Consider the following 21,234-nt stretch of genomic DNA (forward strand, 5'->3'; position numbering starts at 1 on the left):
ACCATTTTGTGGGTCAGACCATTTTTGGAAAGGGTAAGAAGGGGACAGTGGAAGAAAAGAAAATTTACCTGACAAGCAGAAAGCTTTCCCAGGACAAGTTTTGCCCTGAGGTGGACACAGCTAAGTTGGGGAAAGCCATGTACCATGTACCCAGAAAAGATCCTCCCTGTGGCTGTAGCTGGCCTTTTCCAACCCTTTGTTTAGATTTCACAGGCAGGGACTTTGTCTAATCCATCCCTGTGTCTCCAGCATCAAGCAAAAGGCCCGGAGAAAGTGACCTTTAAGAAACGAATGAAAGCAGGGAGGGAGAGAGGAAGGAAGCACCATATTTCTTGTTCTTCCCCCCTACTTTCTGCCTTCTCTTGTCCCAGTCACACAGCATAATCCAGTACACAACTGCTGTGCATGTCTTTTTGAAGCAGATGTTCATTAACAAATACTCCAGGTTCATCTGCCAAGAATAATAGTCTTAATTTTAGTAATAGAACAGACTGCCACCTCCTCCTCCTCCTATTTTTCAGTTGGGGAAACTGGACCTCAGATAGGTTAAGTGCCTTCCCAAGGTCACACAGCAATTCCTGGCTGATAGGAACAAGCAGAAGAATGAATTCTGGGCAGATGTCTGTTGGGACGTGGTTCTTCCAGGTTCAGTGGCGACCTGGCCCAGATGCTCGTACACATACTTAGAACAGCTAAGTTTCAGTGCTCTTGGCTTAGTATGTCTGTAAGTTACCATGATCCTGGGAATAGAGAGCCGTGTTGATTACCGCTGTCTCTGACAGACCCTGACACTCTGCTCTTCCCTCCACTGTCTAGTCAAAGCATGCCCTTCGCCCCAGCTCCCACCCTAGGAGGGTGTTCGCTCCTGGATAAGAATTCCCATGTGCATTTTGGTGAAGCCTGTGTCTGTACCCAGTGCAGGTTCCCGTTCTTACTAGAGGTGCCCAACCACTCTGTCTGTAATGTGTTGCAGCCTTGAGCCATGATGAGGCTACTGCCTGAGACACTGCCCTGAAGCAGCCGCAGTCTCAGCCTCAGCCCTCCCTGCCCCCACCTTTCAGTGTCCCGCTGTGCTGACAATTAGTCAGCCCTACTGGAAGCCAGGGGCAAGGGAGCCCAGGTGAAGCCGTGCCATAGGGGCAGGCTCCTGGGACAAGGCAGAGTGACCTGAACCTGGGGATGGAGGTGGAGGAGACAGAGAATAAAATCTTGAAGTCTTCTATTAGCTGTTTACCTGTCCTAGACTAACTTGGACCAGACTAACAACTGGCTGCACAACCTGAGGGTCACTGGGTCCCATGCACTGCAGGACTTTCCTGGCCCCTCCCGCCAAATACCAGGCATGCATCCCAAGCATGTAACAACCAAAAACACCCCCTTCCACAGCTCCAGACATCTGTGTTTGAAAGCCAGGGCATGGTACAGTGAGGCTTTTGCATTAGGTTGAGGTACTGTCCCCTCATTACTATCTCCCAGATACAAAGCACTTGGGTAGGCCGAACGTTCACGCAGAGTTCTGTCCTGACTAAATGAACGAGGAACTGGGAACAGTCACATTATGTGTGACCTCAGGGTGCTCTTTTTTACTCCCCATCACAAAAACCAGAAGGGTCACCTTGGGAAGCTCCAGTCTGCAGTCCCAGGCCTCTGGGAGTCCTCCCAATCCATGGGTCCCTCTGGGATTTCAGGCCAAGTATCACTTAGAATCCCTGCACACTGGCCATGCCACAGAGTGAACAGCACAGCAGTGGAAGTGAACAGAAAGAAGGGTATGAATGGGCAGAGAAAACACCACAAAAAAATGCAGCCCCCAGCCTCATGATTAGACCAGTGGTTCCATTTTGGACTTTACTATTTTTATTCATTCTGGGCTGAGACAATAATAAGAGTAATAGTTATCTCAAACTCTGGCATAGAACCTTACAGTTTGCAAGGTGTTTCCGTATACATTTGACAAGTGAAGAAGCTAAAACTCAGGTTAAATAAACTGTCCGAGATTATACAGCTTGAAGGAGGCAGAACTGAGACTGGAAGTCAGGCCATGAGATCCGGCCGCCGATGGGTAACCAAGAGCGTTCTGGCCTCTCTAAATGGGTCGTGTAGGCCAAGGTTCATTAGCCAAGCTCTCAGCACTGCTACGTCGCCATCCCGAGTCAGCAGTAGTCACTGGCATTTTAATGAAAGCCAAATAACTCTTCCTCTTGGCATTCTCAGGCTGGAGTTTTGTGTTTTATGATAATTAAATACCATCATCTTTCATATCTGACAGTCTTTAGGGCCCGATTAATGACCACAGCACATACCGGGTCGTCCTTCACTCCATAGCAAGGAGACCTTTGGGCACCTGTCAGCCATTCCATGGAGTTGGATGTGGGCACCCGGCCTGGCACCCTTTCTTGGAGCTGGTGTGGGTCTTAGATCACAGGGCTATTGACACATTCAAATTCTTTGAGTGAAAATGCTGGAAGTTTATGCCTTTTTCTCATAAACATGCTCTTATAAAAGAATAATAATATATTCTGCTGGAATCCTTCTATCAGTCATGCATCTTGCAGCCAGCCTGGGCCCTGCTTACTTACTGTCTGCCTCAGCTAGTTCATCCTCCACACAGCCACCAGGAATCTTCCTTAAACCCGTGTGGTCATCACAGCACTCCCTGCTCAAAGCCCAGTAGGGACACCCTCTCAGCTTCCCAGTAAAAGCCATGTTCTTTCACTTGGCATCTGCAAGCAAATGCCACCTGGGCCTGCCCCAGTGTCTGCCTCACCCCTTGCCACTGCCCCTCACAGCCATCACACTGCTTGTACAAGTGCCTCAGGGGGCCATGCTCTCTCTTTCTCTCTCTCAGGCTTCTGAACCCTCTACCTAGAACCCCTTTTAGATGCAGGTCACATGTCAGTTCTCATGGAAGCTTCCACAACCCAGCTGAAACTTCAGTGTGGTAGCTGCCTGTGTACTCATGGGGCCCCAGTGGGGCTGTAGTGTAAGGTTACAAGGGTTCTAGAGACCCATGACTGTGGAGTGCTCCCTGTGTAACAGGCATTGGCATAAGCATTTGACCTGTGACAACTCAATATATGTAAAGCAGAGTGGACCCTGGGGCCACACTGCCTGAGTTCAAATTCTGGCTCCATCACTTAATGATTTTATAATATTGGGCAAACTACTTAGCCTGCCTGTGCCTTCCCTGTCTCATCTACGACACAGGAGCAATAATAGTAGTAAGAGCGGTGTTAAAAGGATTAAATAAGTAAACAATTCAGAGCCAGTCACATAATAAGTATACCGGAACCCAGGATAGAATGGCTCCCTGATTTGTTCTGACATGCTTATCTTACGCAGAAAGGGGCGTCATCTTTGACGACATGTCTGGTTTTATTCTGAATGTCGGGCTGCAGCCATTCTCATCACTTCTGATCTGCATGTTGGGTTACAGGCACCCTCCTGAGACCAGGGCTCCTGGAAGCTGGTGGTCATCCAAAATGCAATTTAGCTGTAATAAATGAAACCCTATTTCTGGCAATTTCCTGCTCTTTCTGTCTCAAGGCGTTTTCCTTTGGAACCCCCATTGTAAATGCTGTGGAGTGATCATCATGGTGATGAATTAGCACATTACAGTTTATTTATTCAGCATGTCTTTCTCATAAATGTGAAATTAGTTACCGTCTTTTTGCATCACTGTATTCCAGGCACTGTGCTAAACATCTAACAAACATTATCTCATGTACTTCTCATAACAACCCATAAAGTAGGCATTATCTCCATTTAGTGATAAGAAAACTGAAGCTCCAGAGAAGTTAAGTAACTTGATCAAGGTCACACAGCTTATAAGTGACAAAGTCACGACTTGAACCTGGGGCTATCTGACATCAAAGCCGAGTCTCTTTCCATTACCTGCTGTTCTTCCCAGGGCTCTGAAGAAGCCTCACTGTGATCTTGGTTCAGGGAATTGCAGTTCAGAGTCTTCATGTTTAGGATTTTGCACATATAAAATGAAAAACGTCTGAGGTGTTGGAGGGAACCAGAAACTGCAAATATATCTAGAAAAGTTATAGGAAGCAAAAAACTAACTGGAAAACCAGGCTTGCAAAACTCAGATAAGCAAGTGGCCATTTCTGACAGAAGTATGTAATGTAATACAACAGTAAAAATGACTCATATTTGGGCTTGATTCAGAGATATGCTTGGTGGCAATATCTGTGATAAAAGGGTGTAAACTGGAATTTATGGCACAGCTTTGCAAATATACCAATGCTTACTCCCAGGTAGCAAGAGAGAAGCCATTGCTTGTGGGGGCAAGATGTCCACCTTCCTGATTCGCTGTTCTCTCCCCCACATTCTGTAGTATTTACTGGGGAAATGGAGATGAATGGCTTGTGGGCTTTACCCCTCATGGAGCAGTAGAAGCCCACTGTGTACTTAACACTTGAGCGAGAGCCATCACTTTTCATTCTCCAGGGAGTGGTGACATGGGAATGTGTGTACCCTCTCACAGGTGCACAGACCCAGGACCAGGAGGTAAAGTCACTTACCAGAGGCCACCCCAACCAGTGAGTGGGACCCAGAAGAGTCCCTCTGTTAAGCCATCTCTATTCCATTCACTTTTGTATTCCCAACACCTGGTTTACAGGGCCTGGCATAGAACAGCCACTCAAAGGCTGAATGAGTGAATGGGGCTTGAGTTTCCCTCTAAAGACAGGAGAATATATTGGGGAGAGGGAGGGGGAAGACGGGCCCTCTGTAACTGCTTCTCTGTCTTCCCTCCTGTCCTTAGAGGAAGAAAGGAGACTCCCTTCAGACCAAAGGGAACATTTGCTCCTTGGGAAGGTCATGTCTCCTTCTGAGGGCTGGGAGTGAGCTCCCATGGCTGGGTCCCAAAACACAGAGCTCTCCCCCTGGACACCTGGGGAACCCCACAGTCTCCTTTCCTAGTGTTCTCAGAATGGAAGGGTTGAGGCAAGGGATACAATGGGCCCAGTGGAAGCATCTGGAACTCTGGCTCCAGGCAAGTCAGTAAAGGGCTGCAGATCCCCTGGCCTAGAAAGCCCAGTGTGGTCTGCTATCACTTCTTACACACAAATATCCTCTAGATTAGCTTTACCCACCTGGATAGCCGCCCAGGTCACTCATAAACCATGTTGAGCATCTGCTCAGTTCTAGCCCATGTGATCAGCAGCACAAGAGGCACAGAGGTTCTTACACCACTAGGGGAGGCAAAATAGGGACAAACTATACAAGCCTTGAGGGAGAAGGAACAGGTAAGTGGTGCAGGTTACCTTTGTCAGCTTTCAATAGAAGAAGAAAGAACTTTGAGTAGGGTAGATCAAGGATGGCTTCTTGGAGGAGGTAGCAACTGAGCTGAGCTTCAGGAAGTAGGATTTGGACCAGGACATCCCTTGTCCCCATAGGAGAATTTCCTTTTAGGAAGTTAGTTTTTTAGAGATCTGTGACCAGTTGTCTTTAAAATCCCATCATTTCAGAACTCTTGGTCGTGCTTCTAAACAGTTATCAAGCCAGAGGCTGGCATCCCCGTGCAGTCACCAAGCAGATATCTGTAGGCTTGCAGGCCAGCCTGTCCTCTCCCAGACCTCAGATGCTTGCTGTCTGCACTGAGGGTCTTTTCCTGCCTTTGACCATGGACTAAGACAGTTGAGCAGATGTCTCTATTATATGCAAAGGCACCATGGTTCGGTAGACAGAATTCAGGCTTTGGATTAGTAAGGATGGTTTACTAGTTTTGTAAGGCTCAGCTTCCTCATCTGTAACATGGGAATGACAGCAGTACTGCCATCTAGGGATTGCATGGGGATTAGAGAAGGTAAGGTGTGCAAGTACATGTAAGTGCTCAAATACATGACAGCAACTACTAACATCAGGTAAATTGCCATGAGGAGGATGACTCCTAGAGCAGAACTAGGAGCCAGGAGTAGGTCACCCTTCTCTGCTGCCCTGCTGATAGCCACTGGACAGTAGCTGTCCAGTCCCTGTCACTGCTCTGGTGCCCTGGCCTGCAGCCAGCACCTAAAAGGCCAAGGGTGGGGGTACCCTCAGCCAGCCTGGGAGGCTGCTTCTGCTTTTGGTTTCTGTCCCAGGCTCCAGATATCTCCATTAAAGTGCTGCCTAAAGCTAACCAGATAAAACAAATGACCCTGCATATCCTTGTCTTCTCCCTGGTCCACAACTGTCTGCAATCTGAGTGGGACCCTCTGCCTGTTCTACTGGCTCACAAGCCCTCTCCCCTCCCATCAAGGGGCATGCCGTGGTCCAGGACCACAGCATGGCACATCTTCATAGGGTACCATTCACATTCTAGAGCTGGGAACTCTCTTGTTGGAGTTGAGGTTTCAGTCACTATGCCTCCTCAGATCTCTTGGCTTCTGGGGAAGAGGTGAGACCAAAGTGAAGGGTGCAGAGGGTACAGGGAGGTAGCTGATGAAAGATGAGGCTGGGTAAACAGGTGTGGATAAAGATCTAAAGGGCTTGGTACACCCTCTGTGGGATTTATCCTGGAGATAGCAATTTCTAAAAAGGAAGTCATCACTCAAATGGTTTCTGCTTCTTTTTCCTTTCACCCCTCCCCTCCCCTCTCCTCCTCCCAGAGCTGCTTTGTAACTCATTGGCATAAAGGATTGGGTTACCTAAAAAGCAGGGAGTGATGCATCTTCCCTCAAAATAGCCATAACAGTGACAGTACCTCACACTTAATTGTGCTTGATGGTTTCCAGAAAGCTGCTCCTGAGCCAAGGAAGAGCACAGCGTTTGGAATATCATACCCACCTTGGTTTGGGTCCTGGACTTGCTGGCTCTGGCTCCTCTGTGAAATACAGGACTCTCATGGGGAACAAATGAACTGAAATACTTTATAAGCTGTGGGCTCCAGAAATAGTTCCTTCCCGTTGCTTGCCTCTTTGATATGACCGTAGCTCTGTAATTCCATTAATAAGCTCTTCTCCCACTTTTAGTGAGAAAATTGAGGCTCAAAGAGGTTAGGTGACACATCCATAGTCACCTTAGTCTTAGGCTTGTGAACCCCAGGCAGTGGCACAGATGATCGCTGAGTCACCTTTGGGCTAGTCTTCCCTTTTCTGGAAGAGTAGCACAAGTTCATGGCCTAATGGCTTTATCATCCTGTCCTGTAGAATCTAACAAGTCGATCAGCTGTCCTTCATTCCATCTCTATCCCCTTCAGTTCAGGCTGGCAGAGTTCCTTCTGGGATGGCTGTTTAGGCCCACGGGCCACACCTTACCATGGACCACTCCTTACCAAACGGTCCAGCCTCAACCTTGGTGGTCTCTTCTGTACATGTTTTCTCAGTTTTTGCCATATGGGCAGACTTAATTTTTCAGATCTTCACGTTATGGCTTCTTTTTGCTACTCAATTTCTTTCATTTCTCTCTTCTCACATCTTGCTATCAGCAGTCAGTAGGAACCAAACCACTTCTCCAACACTTGACTTAGAAATCTCCTCAGCTAAATATCCAATTTTATTGTTTACAATTTCTACCTTCCACAAAACACTGGAATATGAACACAATTCAGCCAAGTAATTTGCCACTTTAAAAACCAGAAGTACCTTTTTTCCATTGTCTACTAACATGGTCCTCATTGCTGAGACCTCACCAGAACTGCCCTTAATATCCACTTTTTTGCCAACATCTTCTGTGTGATTATTTATATATTCTCTAAGAAGATCAAACTTTCTGCACAGCTCTCCTGTCTTTTGAGCTCTCACCAGCATCACCTTATACAGTCCCTTCATGGCAATGTAAGCTTTCTCTAGTGTGTATCTCAAAACTCTTTCAGATTCTACCCATTACCTGTTTCCAAACCATTTCCACATTTTTAGGTAATTGATACAGCAGCACCCCCACCTCTCAGTTCCAGTTTGTCTTAGCTCAGAGTGCTATAATAGAATACTATAGGCTGGTGGCTTAACATTAATTTCTCACAGTACTAAAGGCTGGGAAGTCCAAGATCAAAGTGCTGGTAGATCTGGTAAGGGCCCTCTTCTTAGTTTGCAGACAAGTGCCTTCTTTCTGTATCTTCACATGATACAGTAAAAGAGAGGGAAAGTGAGGGGAGGGGGCAAGAGAGAACACCCTCTGGTCTCTTCCCATAACAGCACCACTAATCTCATTATGAGGCCTCCACCCTCATGTCCCTTATCTAAACCTAACTACAAAGCCAGCACTTTGACAGCACTTTGAATACCATTGCGGTGGAAGTTAGGGCCTCAGCATATGAATATAGGGGAGGGGGGACACACAAACGTGCGGTCGATAACAATGGTCATGTGGTTAATAAGTGGCAGAATCTAGACTAGAATCCAGTTTCCTGACTTCTCCACCCCCATAATATCCTCAGTTCCCAAAGATTAGGCTTTCTGTTCACATAGCTTAGGTCGATGGTAGTAAGATTTACATCCAGAGCTCGCCTCATTTGTGGCATCTCTAGAAACTTTATTCCTTTGTAAATAGCACCCACTTAGCTATGTGGCCTTGGGCACTTCACCTACTTGCTTTGTAAGTTTTTTTCATTTGTAAATTCGGTGATAACAATACCTATTGCTCTGAGTACCTGAAAGCAGTAAATAAAAAATGTTTATCTTAATTCCCTCACCTGGAAACATGGGGATCAAGAGTACCTGCTCTGTAGTGGGTCGTGAGGAATAGCTGAATATAAACATGTGGAGGGCTCAGAATTATGCCTGGAACATCAGTGCCCAGTAAATGTTAATGGTGGATTTTACTTGGCTCACTCCCCTTACTCAGAACTCACCTTCTCCCTGAGGCCACGAGGGGCCATCTAACCTAAAATTTCACCACTGCCCCCATGTATATAGGCCATAGGCCCTTTGCTGGCTTTATGTATTCTGAGATTTGTCACCATCTCAGTAAACTCTATTAAATTTTATGTATCTTGTTTCACTTACTATGTATCATTACATATAATTAGTGGCTCTCAAATTTTAGTATCTACCAGAATCACCTGGAGAGTTTCCGCAATCCAATTGCTGGGCCCCACCCAAGGAGTGATGTCTTTAAAGTCCTGGGCAGGGCCCGAGAATTTTTAATTTTAACAAATTACCAGGCAATGTTGTGGCTGCTGGCGGTCCCAGACCACGCTTTGAAATCCACCGCCCCAAAAGTCACAGAGAGGCAGTGTGACATTGGTGACATCGGAACCTAGTGTTTTTTTAAATCTTGTTTATGGTCTCCTCTCCCTTACTAGAAGTTAAGATCAGTGGAGACAGGGGTTCTGTTTTGTTCACTGATGGATCTCCAGCGCCTAGAACAGTAGGTGCCCAGTGAGCACCTGCGGAGTACAGGGCCCAGGGCGCACTGACCTGTGCGACCTGCCCGTGCCCCGGGGACGGCCCCTCCGCGGCGCGGCCGGGCCCCCGGCGGCAGGCGGCCACCCTGACGCGCGTGTCTGTGCCCTAGATCACCAGGGCGGCCTGCAGAACCACGCGCGGCTCCGGACGCCGCCGCCGCCGCTCTCGCACGCGCACACCCCCAACCAGCACCACGCGGCCTCCATTAACTCCCTGAACCGGGGCAACTTCACTCCAAGGAGCAACCCCAGCCCGGCCCCCACGGACCACTCGCTCTCCGGAGAGCCCCCGGCCGGCGGCGCCCAGGAGCCGGCCCACGCCCAGGACAGCTGGCTGCTCAACAGCAACATCCCGCTGGAGACCAGGTGCGGGGCCGGGCGGGCCGGGGCGGCGGGCGGCGGGCGGCGGGGCCCCGGGCACGGAGGGCCCCTCGGGGCGCGCCTGCTTTTCCAGCCGGGAAGCTGGGTTCCGGGGCACAGCTTGGAAACGCGGCCCTCCAGCTGCCAGCGAGAAGGGCGGTGGGGTGGACATAGGGCAGAAGAAGCGGGGGCTTGCGTATGGAAGAGCCCCCCACGTGCGGGGCTAGCCTACTTTCAAGGTGTGACCCCCGCTGTGCCCTGCTGTGCTGCTCCGCACAGCCCTGGGAGCTGGCATACTGGAGGGAGCTCCTGGAAGAGTGCAGGAGGGCCTTTGTGTGGCAGAGAGCTGCCCCAGCTCAGTGCTTGACTTGGTCCCGCACCTCAGCCTTTCCTTCCAGTGACTGAGTCACCTGCGCCTGGCTACGGACCAGCCTGGGTTGGCTGGTGCTCTGGGAATGTTCCACTCCTTCCTTCTGCCTGTCCCCTTTATGCCCGAAGGCCTAATAATCCCTAGCACTGATACATCCGTTTTTAGTTACAAGGCTTTCAGACTTGAAATATGATGTAATCTTCACAACCTTCTGAAGGGGTTTTGTTATCCTGTTGGGGGCTTCAGAAGCTGAGACTCTGAGAGGGTCCAGATTAGCTAAGGTCACAGAGGCAGTCAACGTGCAGCTGAGATTTGAACCCAGATTGCATGACTCCGTGGGCAGTGTGCAGTGTCATTTCCCTATCCTCCCCCCTACCTTTGCCAGGTCTCTCCTGGCCTGGACCCCTCCACCTCTCTCCCTTTTCCAATCTTGTAGAATGCTCCCTTCAGTTCAGGGACTTCAGCCAGGTTCTGTGGCTGCCCTCCTTCCCTCTGATTAGACAGTATTTTTCTAAAATGAAAATGATTTTTCTTTATGATTATAAAAACCATACAAACTCGAGAAAATGCAGAGAGATGTGAAGGTGAAAATCAGATTTGCCTTTCTGAGTAAGTACATGCTGTTGACTTTGGGGGACATAGCCTTACCCTACTTACTCTAAACTGAAGATGAAGTATTTACTGCACAATCTTCATTTTCTACCCTATTTCTCAAAGCAGTAGGGAGCATAGATTTTATTTTACTTTCTCATACTCCTGTTCTTTATCTGTGAAGATATACAAAAGATATACCCCGTTTAAGGAAGTGAAGTTAATCGATACATGGGAAGTGTGCCCATCTGAGTCTGCCTGGCACCTCACTGATATGTGCACATTGAGCTTGTGGGATCCCGTGAGAGAAATCAACACCCTTTTGTGCCATTTTACTCCTGCAGTCTTTTCTCCCAAAGCACATTTCTCAGAGAGTGAGGCCAACCTGCCCCACTTCCAGGCTCTTAATTAATATTGTTTCTGTTGACATCCTTTAAAATCATGTGTGACTTTTCCCTACTTGTCTCTTTTGTCTCATCAGGGCAGAGTCAGATAATTGTCTGTCATCCCACCCAGAGTGGCTTAATCAGATCTCCATTATTCCCAGTGTGCTTATTGAAAGCACAGGGCTGGAAGAAGCCAGCAAATAATCGATGGTTCTGATTCTCTGCATGAAACACCGTAGTCACTGCTCTGCTTGGATGTTCATTCTCCTCAGTTAAGATCAAAATAGGTGGTTTTCCAGGATTTTCAAAGGAAAGGAAGATGGCAGATGAGTAGCAGGGACATTTTCCTGACGGTTAGTTTGAGAAGCGGAGGTATTTTCCGAGCTTACCTCTCTTGCCTCAGCAGACAGCCCCTCAGCTGCCTTTCTGACCCTCTGTCCTCTCACACCATTCCTCAAACCACATGGAACTTTGTTTTCTTTCTCCTCATACTTATTACTGAAGTAATAAATGTTCTGTAGAACAGGGAACAGAAATAGCAAGGATATAAAATCATTCATATCTACCACTAAATGGTAACCATTGTTAACATACTGGCATATACTCATATACACTATTTTATGTATATATATCCATACATCTTGTATATATTTAATATTTTTTATGTGTATGTATATATGAGTGTACATATCTTCATCAGCTTTCTCCCAAATCCCTCTTTTTTTAAGATAAAGTGTATTTCAATAAAAAATTCAACATTGAAGGCTCCTTCTTGGGGTAGTGGGTAGGGGAGCTCCCATCTCTTCCTCCCACCTCCCTGGCATCACACCTTCCATGCCTCATGCCCTTGCACCTGCTCTTACACAATTCTCTGCCAGAGTGCCCTCTTCCTCATGTCTTGGTCTAACAGAGTCCCACTTACTGAAGAGACCCAGATGAAATATTTGAGGTAGGCTTTCTCTGTTACCCCAGAGTTCTGTGCATCTAAATATGACCTCACACTGGGAGAGGTGCCTAATATGGTGGTGGATAACACCATCAGAATTCTAGATCTTAATCCTGGTTGATGGCACAGACTAACAAAGTACAGTTTAAGAGGTACAGTGCAGTGTCAATTCTGGCAGCAGCACAAGTAAAGTTGGCCAGCTTGGTGAGGTGGGAAGGCTGTGGGCTTTAGACTCAGATGGACTGGGATTCCTATCTTGACTTTAACATTTACTAGCCAGTCAAGTTCCTTAACTAGCTGGTCAAGTTCCCTAACCTCCCTGAACTTTCATTTCCCCATTTGTGAATTGGGATAAGAATTAAATGCTGCTCAGGCTGGGAGGAAGTAAGTGAAGTATCGTGTGAGAAGCACACAGCAACAGTGCCTGGCATTAAAAGACACACTATAAAAACTATTTCCCTTTTTTTTTTCCTCATGTATTTCTGCTTCCCACATCAACCTGTGAAGAAAAAAGTCATTCAAAAAATATTTATTGAGCTCCTACTCACTGAGGAAATGAGAGGAAATAGGTTGTACTTGTTCTTTACTTTGGAGAAGTAAGTTTGGCTCTTATTCTGAGGACTTAAGCGATGGCCATTCACTGTACCAAGTCGGTGAAAGCACAAGTTTTAGAGGCAGACACATCCTGGCTCACATCCTTCTCCCCCACCTCCACCTGTGCTTACTAGCTGTGGACCTAGAGCTTAAATTTCTCCACCTCTAAAAGGGAACAAATATTAGTAACTTGTTGTGATCATCTATTGCTGCAGAACAAACTACACCAAAACTTAGTGGCTTAAAAAATCACCAGTTGATTCAGCTTCACAGTCTGAGTCAGGAGTTTAGGAAAAACTCTCTTGAACTATTCTTCTGCTCCACATGGTGTCAGGTGCGGTCAATTGGTGGTACTTAGTGGTCATCTGGGCTAGTCTGAAGGGGCCAGTCTGGCTTCGCTCCCATGCCTGACACCTTAGGGAGGATGGCTGGAAAGCCGGGCTCAGTGGGGCGCCCCCTCCCTCTAGTGCGGTCTCAGGGCCTCTCCACACAGTCTTCCCAGCAGGGAGCTGTACTTCCTACTCCGTGGCTCAGGACCCCCCAGCACTGAGGCAACACTGTTGATTCACTTAAAGGCTTGGCCTGGGACTGGCAGAATGTCCCTTCCACCATATTCTGTTGCTCAAGCAGTCCTAGGTCTCCCAGCCTCATGGGGAGGGACAATAGACCCCATTTCTCCCAAGGAGAAGTGCACTAGAACTTTGGGCCACTTGTAATCCGCCTTAATGCCTCATAAGGCTATTGTAGCAATTACGTAAGATAATGTCTGAAAATGTCTTAGAACACTGTAAGTGCTCAATTTCATCAGTAGTGCTTATGTTCAGTAAATATTCCCTGAACGCCTACTGCGTGCCTAGCAGGTAAGACACTTAAGAGAACAGATTTTCAGTGGGATGAGTGTTGTGATAGAGGTTAAGCAGAGAGACTGTGTTTTAATTGCCTCAGGATCCTTAGTACACGACGCAGGGCTTGCAAAATGGTGCATGCTTGATCAATATTAACAGGTTAAATGAGTGAACATATATTCTCAGCTGAGACTTGAGTGAGGAAAGGGAGGACTTCCTGGTGGACTTCAGTGACTGAGAGTTGAAGAGCAAGCAGGTGTTCCCACGCCGAGCCGGGGAGGGAGGGCCTGAGGGAGGCGCAGCCTGAGCAAAGGCCTAGAAGCCCAAGAGAGCAGGGCCTCTTTGATGTAGTTGTCCTAAACAGCTTTTGCCAAATCCCACCAGAGTAGGGAGCCTCCTGATACCAGAGAAATAGTCCCAGGCCGTCCCCTAATTGTCAGACTAAGTCTGTGTTGAGAGTCAAAAATAAATAGCTGAGCAAAACCATAACAACTGGTAGAATGACCAGGAGGAATTTAGATTTCATTCTGGCAGAGAAGAAAAGCTAACAGAAAGAAGAAGGAGGGCAAGGACTTGGTTAACCCTCTCCTTTCTCCTCTGGGCCTCTGAGTCTGCAGGGAGGAGACTGGGCCTACGATGCTCCAAAGAGCTGGGGTAAGACATTGCTCTAAGCCCCACACGTGCATCTGTGGACCAGTCTGGTGAGATCCATGTGTTCAGGGTCCCCTAACCCTGATCCATTTCTTTCACACTCTGCAGCATCAGATACTTAATTGATTTCCCAGGGACTGCCTGATTAATGACCTGTCAGGCTCCTGTCAGATGAAGGGGAAGGCAGAGCAGAAGGCTGCCAGACCGCAGCTCTCGCACATCTGATCTCAGGCCTTGTTTGGGAGCCTGGGGCCCCTATCATGGTCATGCTCAATTTGGGGAACAGCCCTGCTGGTATCTACCCCAGCCCTCCTGTGGTTCCCAGAATGGCATATAGTACCTTCTGTGGGGCCAGGCCAACCCCTGAGCGTTGCAGGAAGTGGGGATGGACAGTCATCCCTGGCATTTGGTGATGGAGTCACAGACATGCATAAGACAGAGCCACTGCCATATGAGAACCTCATGGTCTGATGAGGGGGGCAGACCTGTAAATGATGAAGAAAGACAGGCATCTCTGGAGAATGCTCTGACTTAGGGAGTACTCTGAGCACTGGGGAGGTGTGGCTTCCTCTGCTTGGGGACATTAAGTAACAATCCTAACGTATACTCATAGAGCCCTTCCCAGGGCTCATTAGAGGGACGTTCATTAGAGACCCAGTGCTCAGGGTTTTCACTGGGGGCTGTTACATAGGCTTCTCCTGCCTGGCAAGTACTCAGATGCCAGCTCCCAGAAGGAGAGCAGGAGTTCAGCACAGACCACATTGTCTGTAGGCACAGTCAGCCAGCCACTCTTACCAGTGAATGGTGGAAACGCTCCTGAAACCTAAGCTCACAGACACCAGCCAAGGGCCAACCTTATAAGCAGGACTTTCAAAGGAGGACACTCAGGACTGCCGTCTTAACTCTTTTCGGCATAGGTAGGTAGTATTGTCGTCCCATGGACTGGAAGGCACCTCTGCCACTGATGTGCTGGGCATATGGGAGCTGGACATGTCGCTCTGAGCCTCAACTTCCTCATCACTCAGATGAGGCCAAATGATTGGGCCCAGAACTGTTTTAAAAGTACAGAATAAGGTTATTTCAAGGCAGTAAGCAGCGTGCTGAATAGGCAGCATTTTCACCAAGTGCTAGTGTCCCCCCAGATTGCCGAGTGATCTAAATGATTAATATCCAAGTTAGGGTGAGTGTGGAGCCCTTTCAGGAAATCTTAAACTCCAGAAACCCTTTGTTCTGTTGTGTTGCCTCTTCCCTTGTCCTGATAGATCTGTGCTTTAGGGGGATAATTGTCTTCTCTCTCTAAAAAATTGTTTCTCTGTAAGTTACAAAAGTAAAAATTAAAATCACTCCTGATTCCAGACACTGGAAAATCCCCACTATTAACATTTTGATCTTTATCCTTTGTCTTTTTTTTTTCTCTGAATATATATTTGCTTCTGGTGGGTTTTAAGTATAGAGTTGACTCGCTGAGAGCACAGTCCTAGCCTAGTGATGCGGGCCACACGCCCAGTGTTTTCGGGAGCACGCGGCACAGCCAGCCCCGGGCCCCAGGGAGGCGCAAGAGCTCACCAGTTCGGGGATGCTCAAGATGGGCCACACAGACTCTAGAAAGCCTGGAAATTCCTCCCTGAAATGCAGGGAATGGAGGAAATAATAACAAAGCACTACCTTTGCCACCCTCAATTAAACACCAGCTGCATGCCTGCTGTATCCCAGGTGTGTTCCCTTGCATAGCCCACCATTCACAGTATTCAGCAGATATTTATTGAGTGCAGCACTCCTCCAGGTTCTGGGTACATGTACAGAAAACAAGACAGGTAAGATTCCTACCTTCATAGAACTTAATTTACATGAAGACAAAACACAATAAGCAGATTTCATGTGTGTGTGTGTCTAGTTGTACGGCCAGAGGGTGATTAAGAAGAGTCGGAGGGGAGCTATTATAGTTAGGGAAGGAAAAGAGGGAAGGGTCCATGCAGAAATTTGGGGGAAAGCATTTCAGGCAAATGATAGCAAATGCTTTGCTGGTTGGAGAAACAGCAAGGATGCTAGTGTGTATGGAGCACAGAGAAAGAGGCTGGAGAGGTAGCAGGGGCCAGATCTTGCAAGATCTTGTGGGCTCAGCTAAAGACTATAGTTTTATTCTTATGAAGCCATTGGAGGATTGAGAGCAGAGAAGCGACATGATCCAAATTATACTCTGGATTTTAAAAGGTGAGTGACTATCCCAGTTTATGAATTCTCAGAGAGAGACACTCACCTGCCTGGGGGCAGGTCAGTGATGGAGCTGGGACCTGTCTGACCCCAGGACCTGTGTGCCTCCCACTACGACACCAGGCTTCCCGGCAGGAGCCACTTGCCTGGGGCAGAAATGAGACCGCTCTCTGGGACTTCACACCCTTGCGGTTCCTTCCGGTTCCTTCCAGGCAACGTAGGAGGCCCCGGGGACTGTGAACACCACCAGGACGGCCTGCAGCCCAGACTGCAAGGCCTCTCGGAGGGCAGGTCACGACCGCCGTGACAGTACCCCCGCTGCAAAACCATCTTGCCTGGTGTCTCACTGGCCCTGGGAATGTGAATGAAATGGCGCTTTGAGGTAGTACTTACAATCCCTCTTCATTTTGGTCTGTGAGGCGGCCAGGGGCCAAGCCACAGGTGGGGGGCAGTGACATGGTGCCAGGAAGCAGGGAGGCCTGAGCTCCAGGGTAAGACACACCCAGGTTCCACTCTGGCTCTGCTGTTTGCTTCCTGCGTGATAGGGCCTTAGAACAGTTGCACCTTTGAGCCTTGCTGTGCCAGCGTACCAAACAAAGGTGACAGTACTGCCTCCCTGGGGTTGTTGTGAAGAAGATTCTTGCTAGGTAATAGCTGCAGACTCCAGAATAGTGAATAATACATGGTTGTTGTAGGGTAAACAGCAGTTATCATACTTAACATTAGTAATTCTGTAATACTCGTTCAGCCCTTAAAATGTCTCCGGCATTACTCAGCTGGTCTTATAGAAACCTATGAGCTAGTATTGTTATCCCTATTTTACAGATGATGAAAGTACAGTTGACCCATGAACAACACTGGTTTGAACTGTGTGAATCCACTTATATGCAGATTCTTTTCAATAAGTATGGTACAATACTGTTAATATATTTTCTTTTCCTTGTGATTTTTCTTAATATCTTCTTTTCTCAAGCTTACTTTAAGGATAGAGTGTGTTATACATATAACATATATAAAATATCTGTTAACTGTGTCTTAATGAGGCTATGTTATCGGTAAGGCTTCTGGTCAACAGTACCTATTAGTAGCTAAGTTTTTGGGGAGTCAAAAGTTATACACAGAATTTCAACTGTGGGGCCGGTCAGCACCCCTAAACCACATGTGATTCAAGAGCCAACTGTAGAAGATTAGAAGAGCTTAAAGTTGTTGCACAAAGTCACACAGGAAGGAAGAGGCGGAAGAGGGACTTGAATTTGGGTTTTCTAGTTCTCAAGACCTGATCAAAGTCAGAAGGAAGGTCCCTGGAAGGGTTGGAGCCAAGAATTAGCTCTCTCCAGGTCATCTTTTCCTCGGGTGCACACAAGAGGTGAAGCCACTGGCTTTTTGAAAACGACTCACTACAGGATTTTCAAGTGAGGTGGGAGCAGTCCTTGAAAACATCAGAAAATAGCATCTAGTGCACTCGAGTGTGAATAATGCCACTCAGCAGGTGCGGTTGAGAACAAAAAGGGCGAGTGTGTCTGTCTTCATTCTGGGTTAGAAATTGGTAAAGTCACAAAATGCTGCCCTGCTCTGAGTGCACTTGGTGGGGGACAAAGGAGCCACCCCTCTGTCTTCCGTGGGGCGCCATGCTCACCAATCACTCATCACCCAGATCTCTGCACTGCTAACAGACTGTGACACTCCAAATATCATTAGCATCAACCTAGGGGGCTGGAAGAGAGGTGGGTTCTCAGGACCCCAACCACCTACTGACTCCACATCTCCGGGGCTCAGCCACATCCTGTTCCCCAGATGATTCTGATGCTTCCTTAAGTTTGAGAACCACTGCTTTGAAAGAAAAGGGCCCAAAATACTTGTCTTTCATTTTACTTTGGACTAGCGAAATAAGTATCTTTAGCTATTATTTAAGCAGATGTAGGTAGTATCAAGGAGAAGAGAAAACACAGATTTTTGTAAATCTGAGCTCAAATTCCTGCCTTGAACCCTGCTAGCTAGTAACCGTGGCAAGTCCTGTTACCTCTCTACATCTGTTGCCTCATCTGCGAAATGGGGTAGTACTGCCTTCAAATTTTGAAGATTTGAGATAAGCAGATGTAACATGCCTCGCTCAGTGTGTGAGACATAATTCGTCCTTGTTAGTGATAGCTGTGATTTGATGTACACAACCGCCAGGCATTCAGGTTTTCATAGAGAATGCTCCCTCTGGACGCTGTGCCAGCCAGACCCCTTGCACAGGTGGCTTGCACACAGACCCATCGCCTGGAAACTGTCCCGCTGGTATCATGCACAGCTGCACCCAACAGCCACTTTCTGTGTTTCTCTACTATCCCCCTTCATCGATGCATGACTCATTGCTTCATTCATGTCTCCATGTGTGTGTAGAAACCTAGGCAAGCAGCCATTCCTAGGGACATTGCAGGACAACCTCATTGAGATGGACATTCTCAGCGCCTCCCGCCATGATGGGGCTTACAGTGACGGGTAGGTGACATCCCCACATCCTCCTCTCTGTGTGTGCCCTCCCCAAGCCTTCTGAGTTTGCATGCAGACCCTGCGACCTTTCTCTGGGATATCCTGGGGAAGGTTATGATACCGTGTTGCATGCCCATCCCCAAGTCCATGTTCAATATGCAAGAGTTTATCCTTGGAATTCCCTGTGGCCCAGCATATTAACAGCAGTCTTGTTAATATGCGGCTCCCGGCATCTCATTGGCTGCATCTGCCATTCTGAAATCCATCTCATGTAGCAATTTTTATGTAGCATAGACCCTGCATTGTATGTATTCTGACCTTGAGTATGTGTTCTGTGGCCTGAGGCAGCTTGCACCCTAGCAAGATGCAAGGTTACCCTAAGACTAACCCTTCACCCTAAGACCTCGGGAGGATGCAGTGCGGCTGGTGCACCTCATTTCCCAGGCTGCGTACAAGTGCTCCCATAGCCATGGTTAAAGCCAAGTGGAGGTTTCCTGAGACCTACTTTGGTCACAACCATGTGCTCTGCCCATGCCACACTGCCCTCAAGACTGTAGCTAGGCTGTAAGAGGCAGCTGCCCGTCTGTCCACCCACCCAGCTTTTAGCAGGGGCTTGGAAGGCAGTGGTCTGGCTTCTGAGCAGAGTGCTTTAAAGGTAGTTGCTGCCATTGGCTATGTAACAGCCGCTAGGGGACTCTTGACCATGTCAGCATGTGGTGGTGGTTTCTTGGTTCCCACCCTGCCAACACCCCCTTTAAAAAGAATGGTATTCCATTCCTTCACCAAGATATACCAGCAAAATAGGTACTAGATGAGAAGAAGAATTAGGTTCCATTGTCTCCAGGGACAGAACAGGATGTTAGACATTTTCCAAGTTACTGCAATGATTTTAGAGAGCAGCTAGTTTATTCCCCAAGAAGCAGCATCCCAGCCCCAGCCCTTCCCAGGAAAAGGAGCTCAACACCCAGCCTCCTGCCCTGGCCTGGCTGGATTTACCCGTGGGTCGGGCTGCCCATCCATGTTCTGTGGAAACGTGTCTGCGTGTGCCCTGTTCTGTGGCCTGGTTCGTGGTCTTCCTTCCTTCTCTGTGGCGGTTCTCTCTCCAGGCTCCTCTGCATGTTCCCACTGCTGCCTCTGCCCTGCAGGCTGACCTGGGCTCTGGGTGAGCTGGCAGCCCCGACACCCTCTGACTTCTCTCCCTCCCCAGGCACTTCCTCTTCAAGCCAGGAGGCACCTCCCCGCTCTTCTGCACCACATCCCCAGGGTATCCTCTGACATCCAGCACAGTGTACTCACCTCCACCGCGGCCCCTGCCCCGCAGCACCTTCACCCGGCCAGCCTTCAACCTCAAGAAGCCCTCCAAGTACTGTAACTGGAAGTGCACAGCCCTGAGTGCCATTGTCATCTCAGCCACATTGGTCATCCTGCTGGCATACTTTGTGGGTAAGTACCGCCCTCACCCGAGCTTCCCTTGGCTCCCCTTTGGCCCAGAGGGCAGTGAGCAAGACGCCTTGGGTACTGAAGGTACCTTGCCAGCATGGCAGTCAAAGCATGCAGGGGTGGCCAAGCAGCCCTGGACTGGCCTGCATCCCCCAAACAGCCAAGGCCAGCCCTTCAGGGCCCTCTTCTCCACTTCCCTGCACGTATTCCAGGAAGGAAACTTAGCATCTGCTCTTCCATGTATTGGATGCCTAGCAATAGGCTGGCATTTGAGGTGATGATCTGAGACATGTCATAGATTTCAGTCACCACAAATGAAATCACCAGTTGGAGAGGCTGGGCAGCAGGCTGGCCTCTCCTGTCGGCACCACATAACCGCAGTGAGGAGTAAAGGAGATGGGGTGTCCTGAGGTTAGAGTGAAACTGCCAAAGACTGGACTGTGCTGACCTCAAGCAAGGAGCACTTGTCTGAAGGTGAGGGCTGGCAAAGCGGACTGAGGGGGCTGTGGGAGCCGCGGTCTGGAAGGAACCATGGTCAGGAAGCCAGGGAAATCCCAAATGAAGAGTGATAGGTCGGAGTGAGCTGGCAGAGGGACACACAGAGACCCTGAACAGCACTGACCGGCCTTTCTGCCAGAGCCCAGGGAACCTCCATGACGTGAGAAACCCCCCTGGCCACTGTCTTGCTACCCCTGAATGCCTCCCACTGAGCTCTCTCTTGGTGTATTTCCAACACAGTCTGGTTTTCTGTTTCAGACCCCTGTCTTTGGTTGCTCCCACGGAAGATGTTAATCTGAAAAGGCCTGTGGTTGTTGTGTAGAGTCTGCTGCCTCTGTGTAAATCAGCCTGTTAGGAAAGGCATCCAACAGGGGTGGCTTAACCCTGTGTCCTTTCCAGCCTTCAAATTCTGTAAGTCTAAGATTTAAGGTAGGTCAGGCCAGCTTGAGAAGGTCTTGAACCCATGCTAAAGAATTATGAGCTAATTCTGTAAGCAAAGGAGACTTTCTCAGTATAAGCCCAAGAAATAGGAA

General features: G+C 48.4%; 1 protein-coding gene across 10 annotated transcripts in view; it reads left to right on the top strand.

Moving 5' to 3' along the window:
- Positions 1 to 21,234, top strand: part of TENM4 (teneurin transmembrane protein 4) — a 711,224-nt gene that overhangs the window by 476,699 nt on the left and 213,291 nt on the right. For 7 of the 10 annotated variants that reach the window (XM_073215955.1, XM_073215950.1, XM_073215952.1 and 4 more), the window contains 3 exons: positions 9,445 to 9,700; positions 18,674 to 18,772; positions 19,971 to 20,206. In XM_073215955.1, the coding sequence (XP_073072056.1) occupies positions 9,445 to 9,700; positions 18,674 to 18,772; positions 19,971 to 20,206 (591 nt within the window). The remainder of the gene's footprint in view (positions 1 to 9,444; positions 9,701 to 18,673; positions 18,773 to 19,970; positions 20,207 to 21,234) is intronic. The other 3 variants (XM_073215956.1, XM_073215960.1, XM_073215957.1) reach the window with 1 other exon arrangement.

The sequence above is a fragment of the Manis javanica genome, chromosome 11 (assembly GCF_040802235.1).
Source record: "Manis javanica isolate MJ-LG chromosome 11, MJ_LKY, whole genome shotgun sequence".
Classification (NCBI taxonomy): Eukaryota; Metazoa; Chordata; class Mammalia; order Pholidota; family Manidae; genus Manis; species Manis javanica.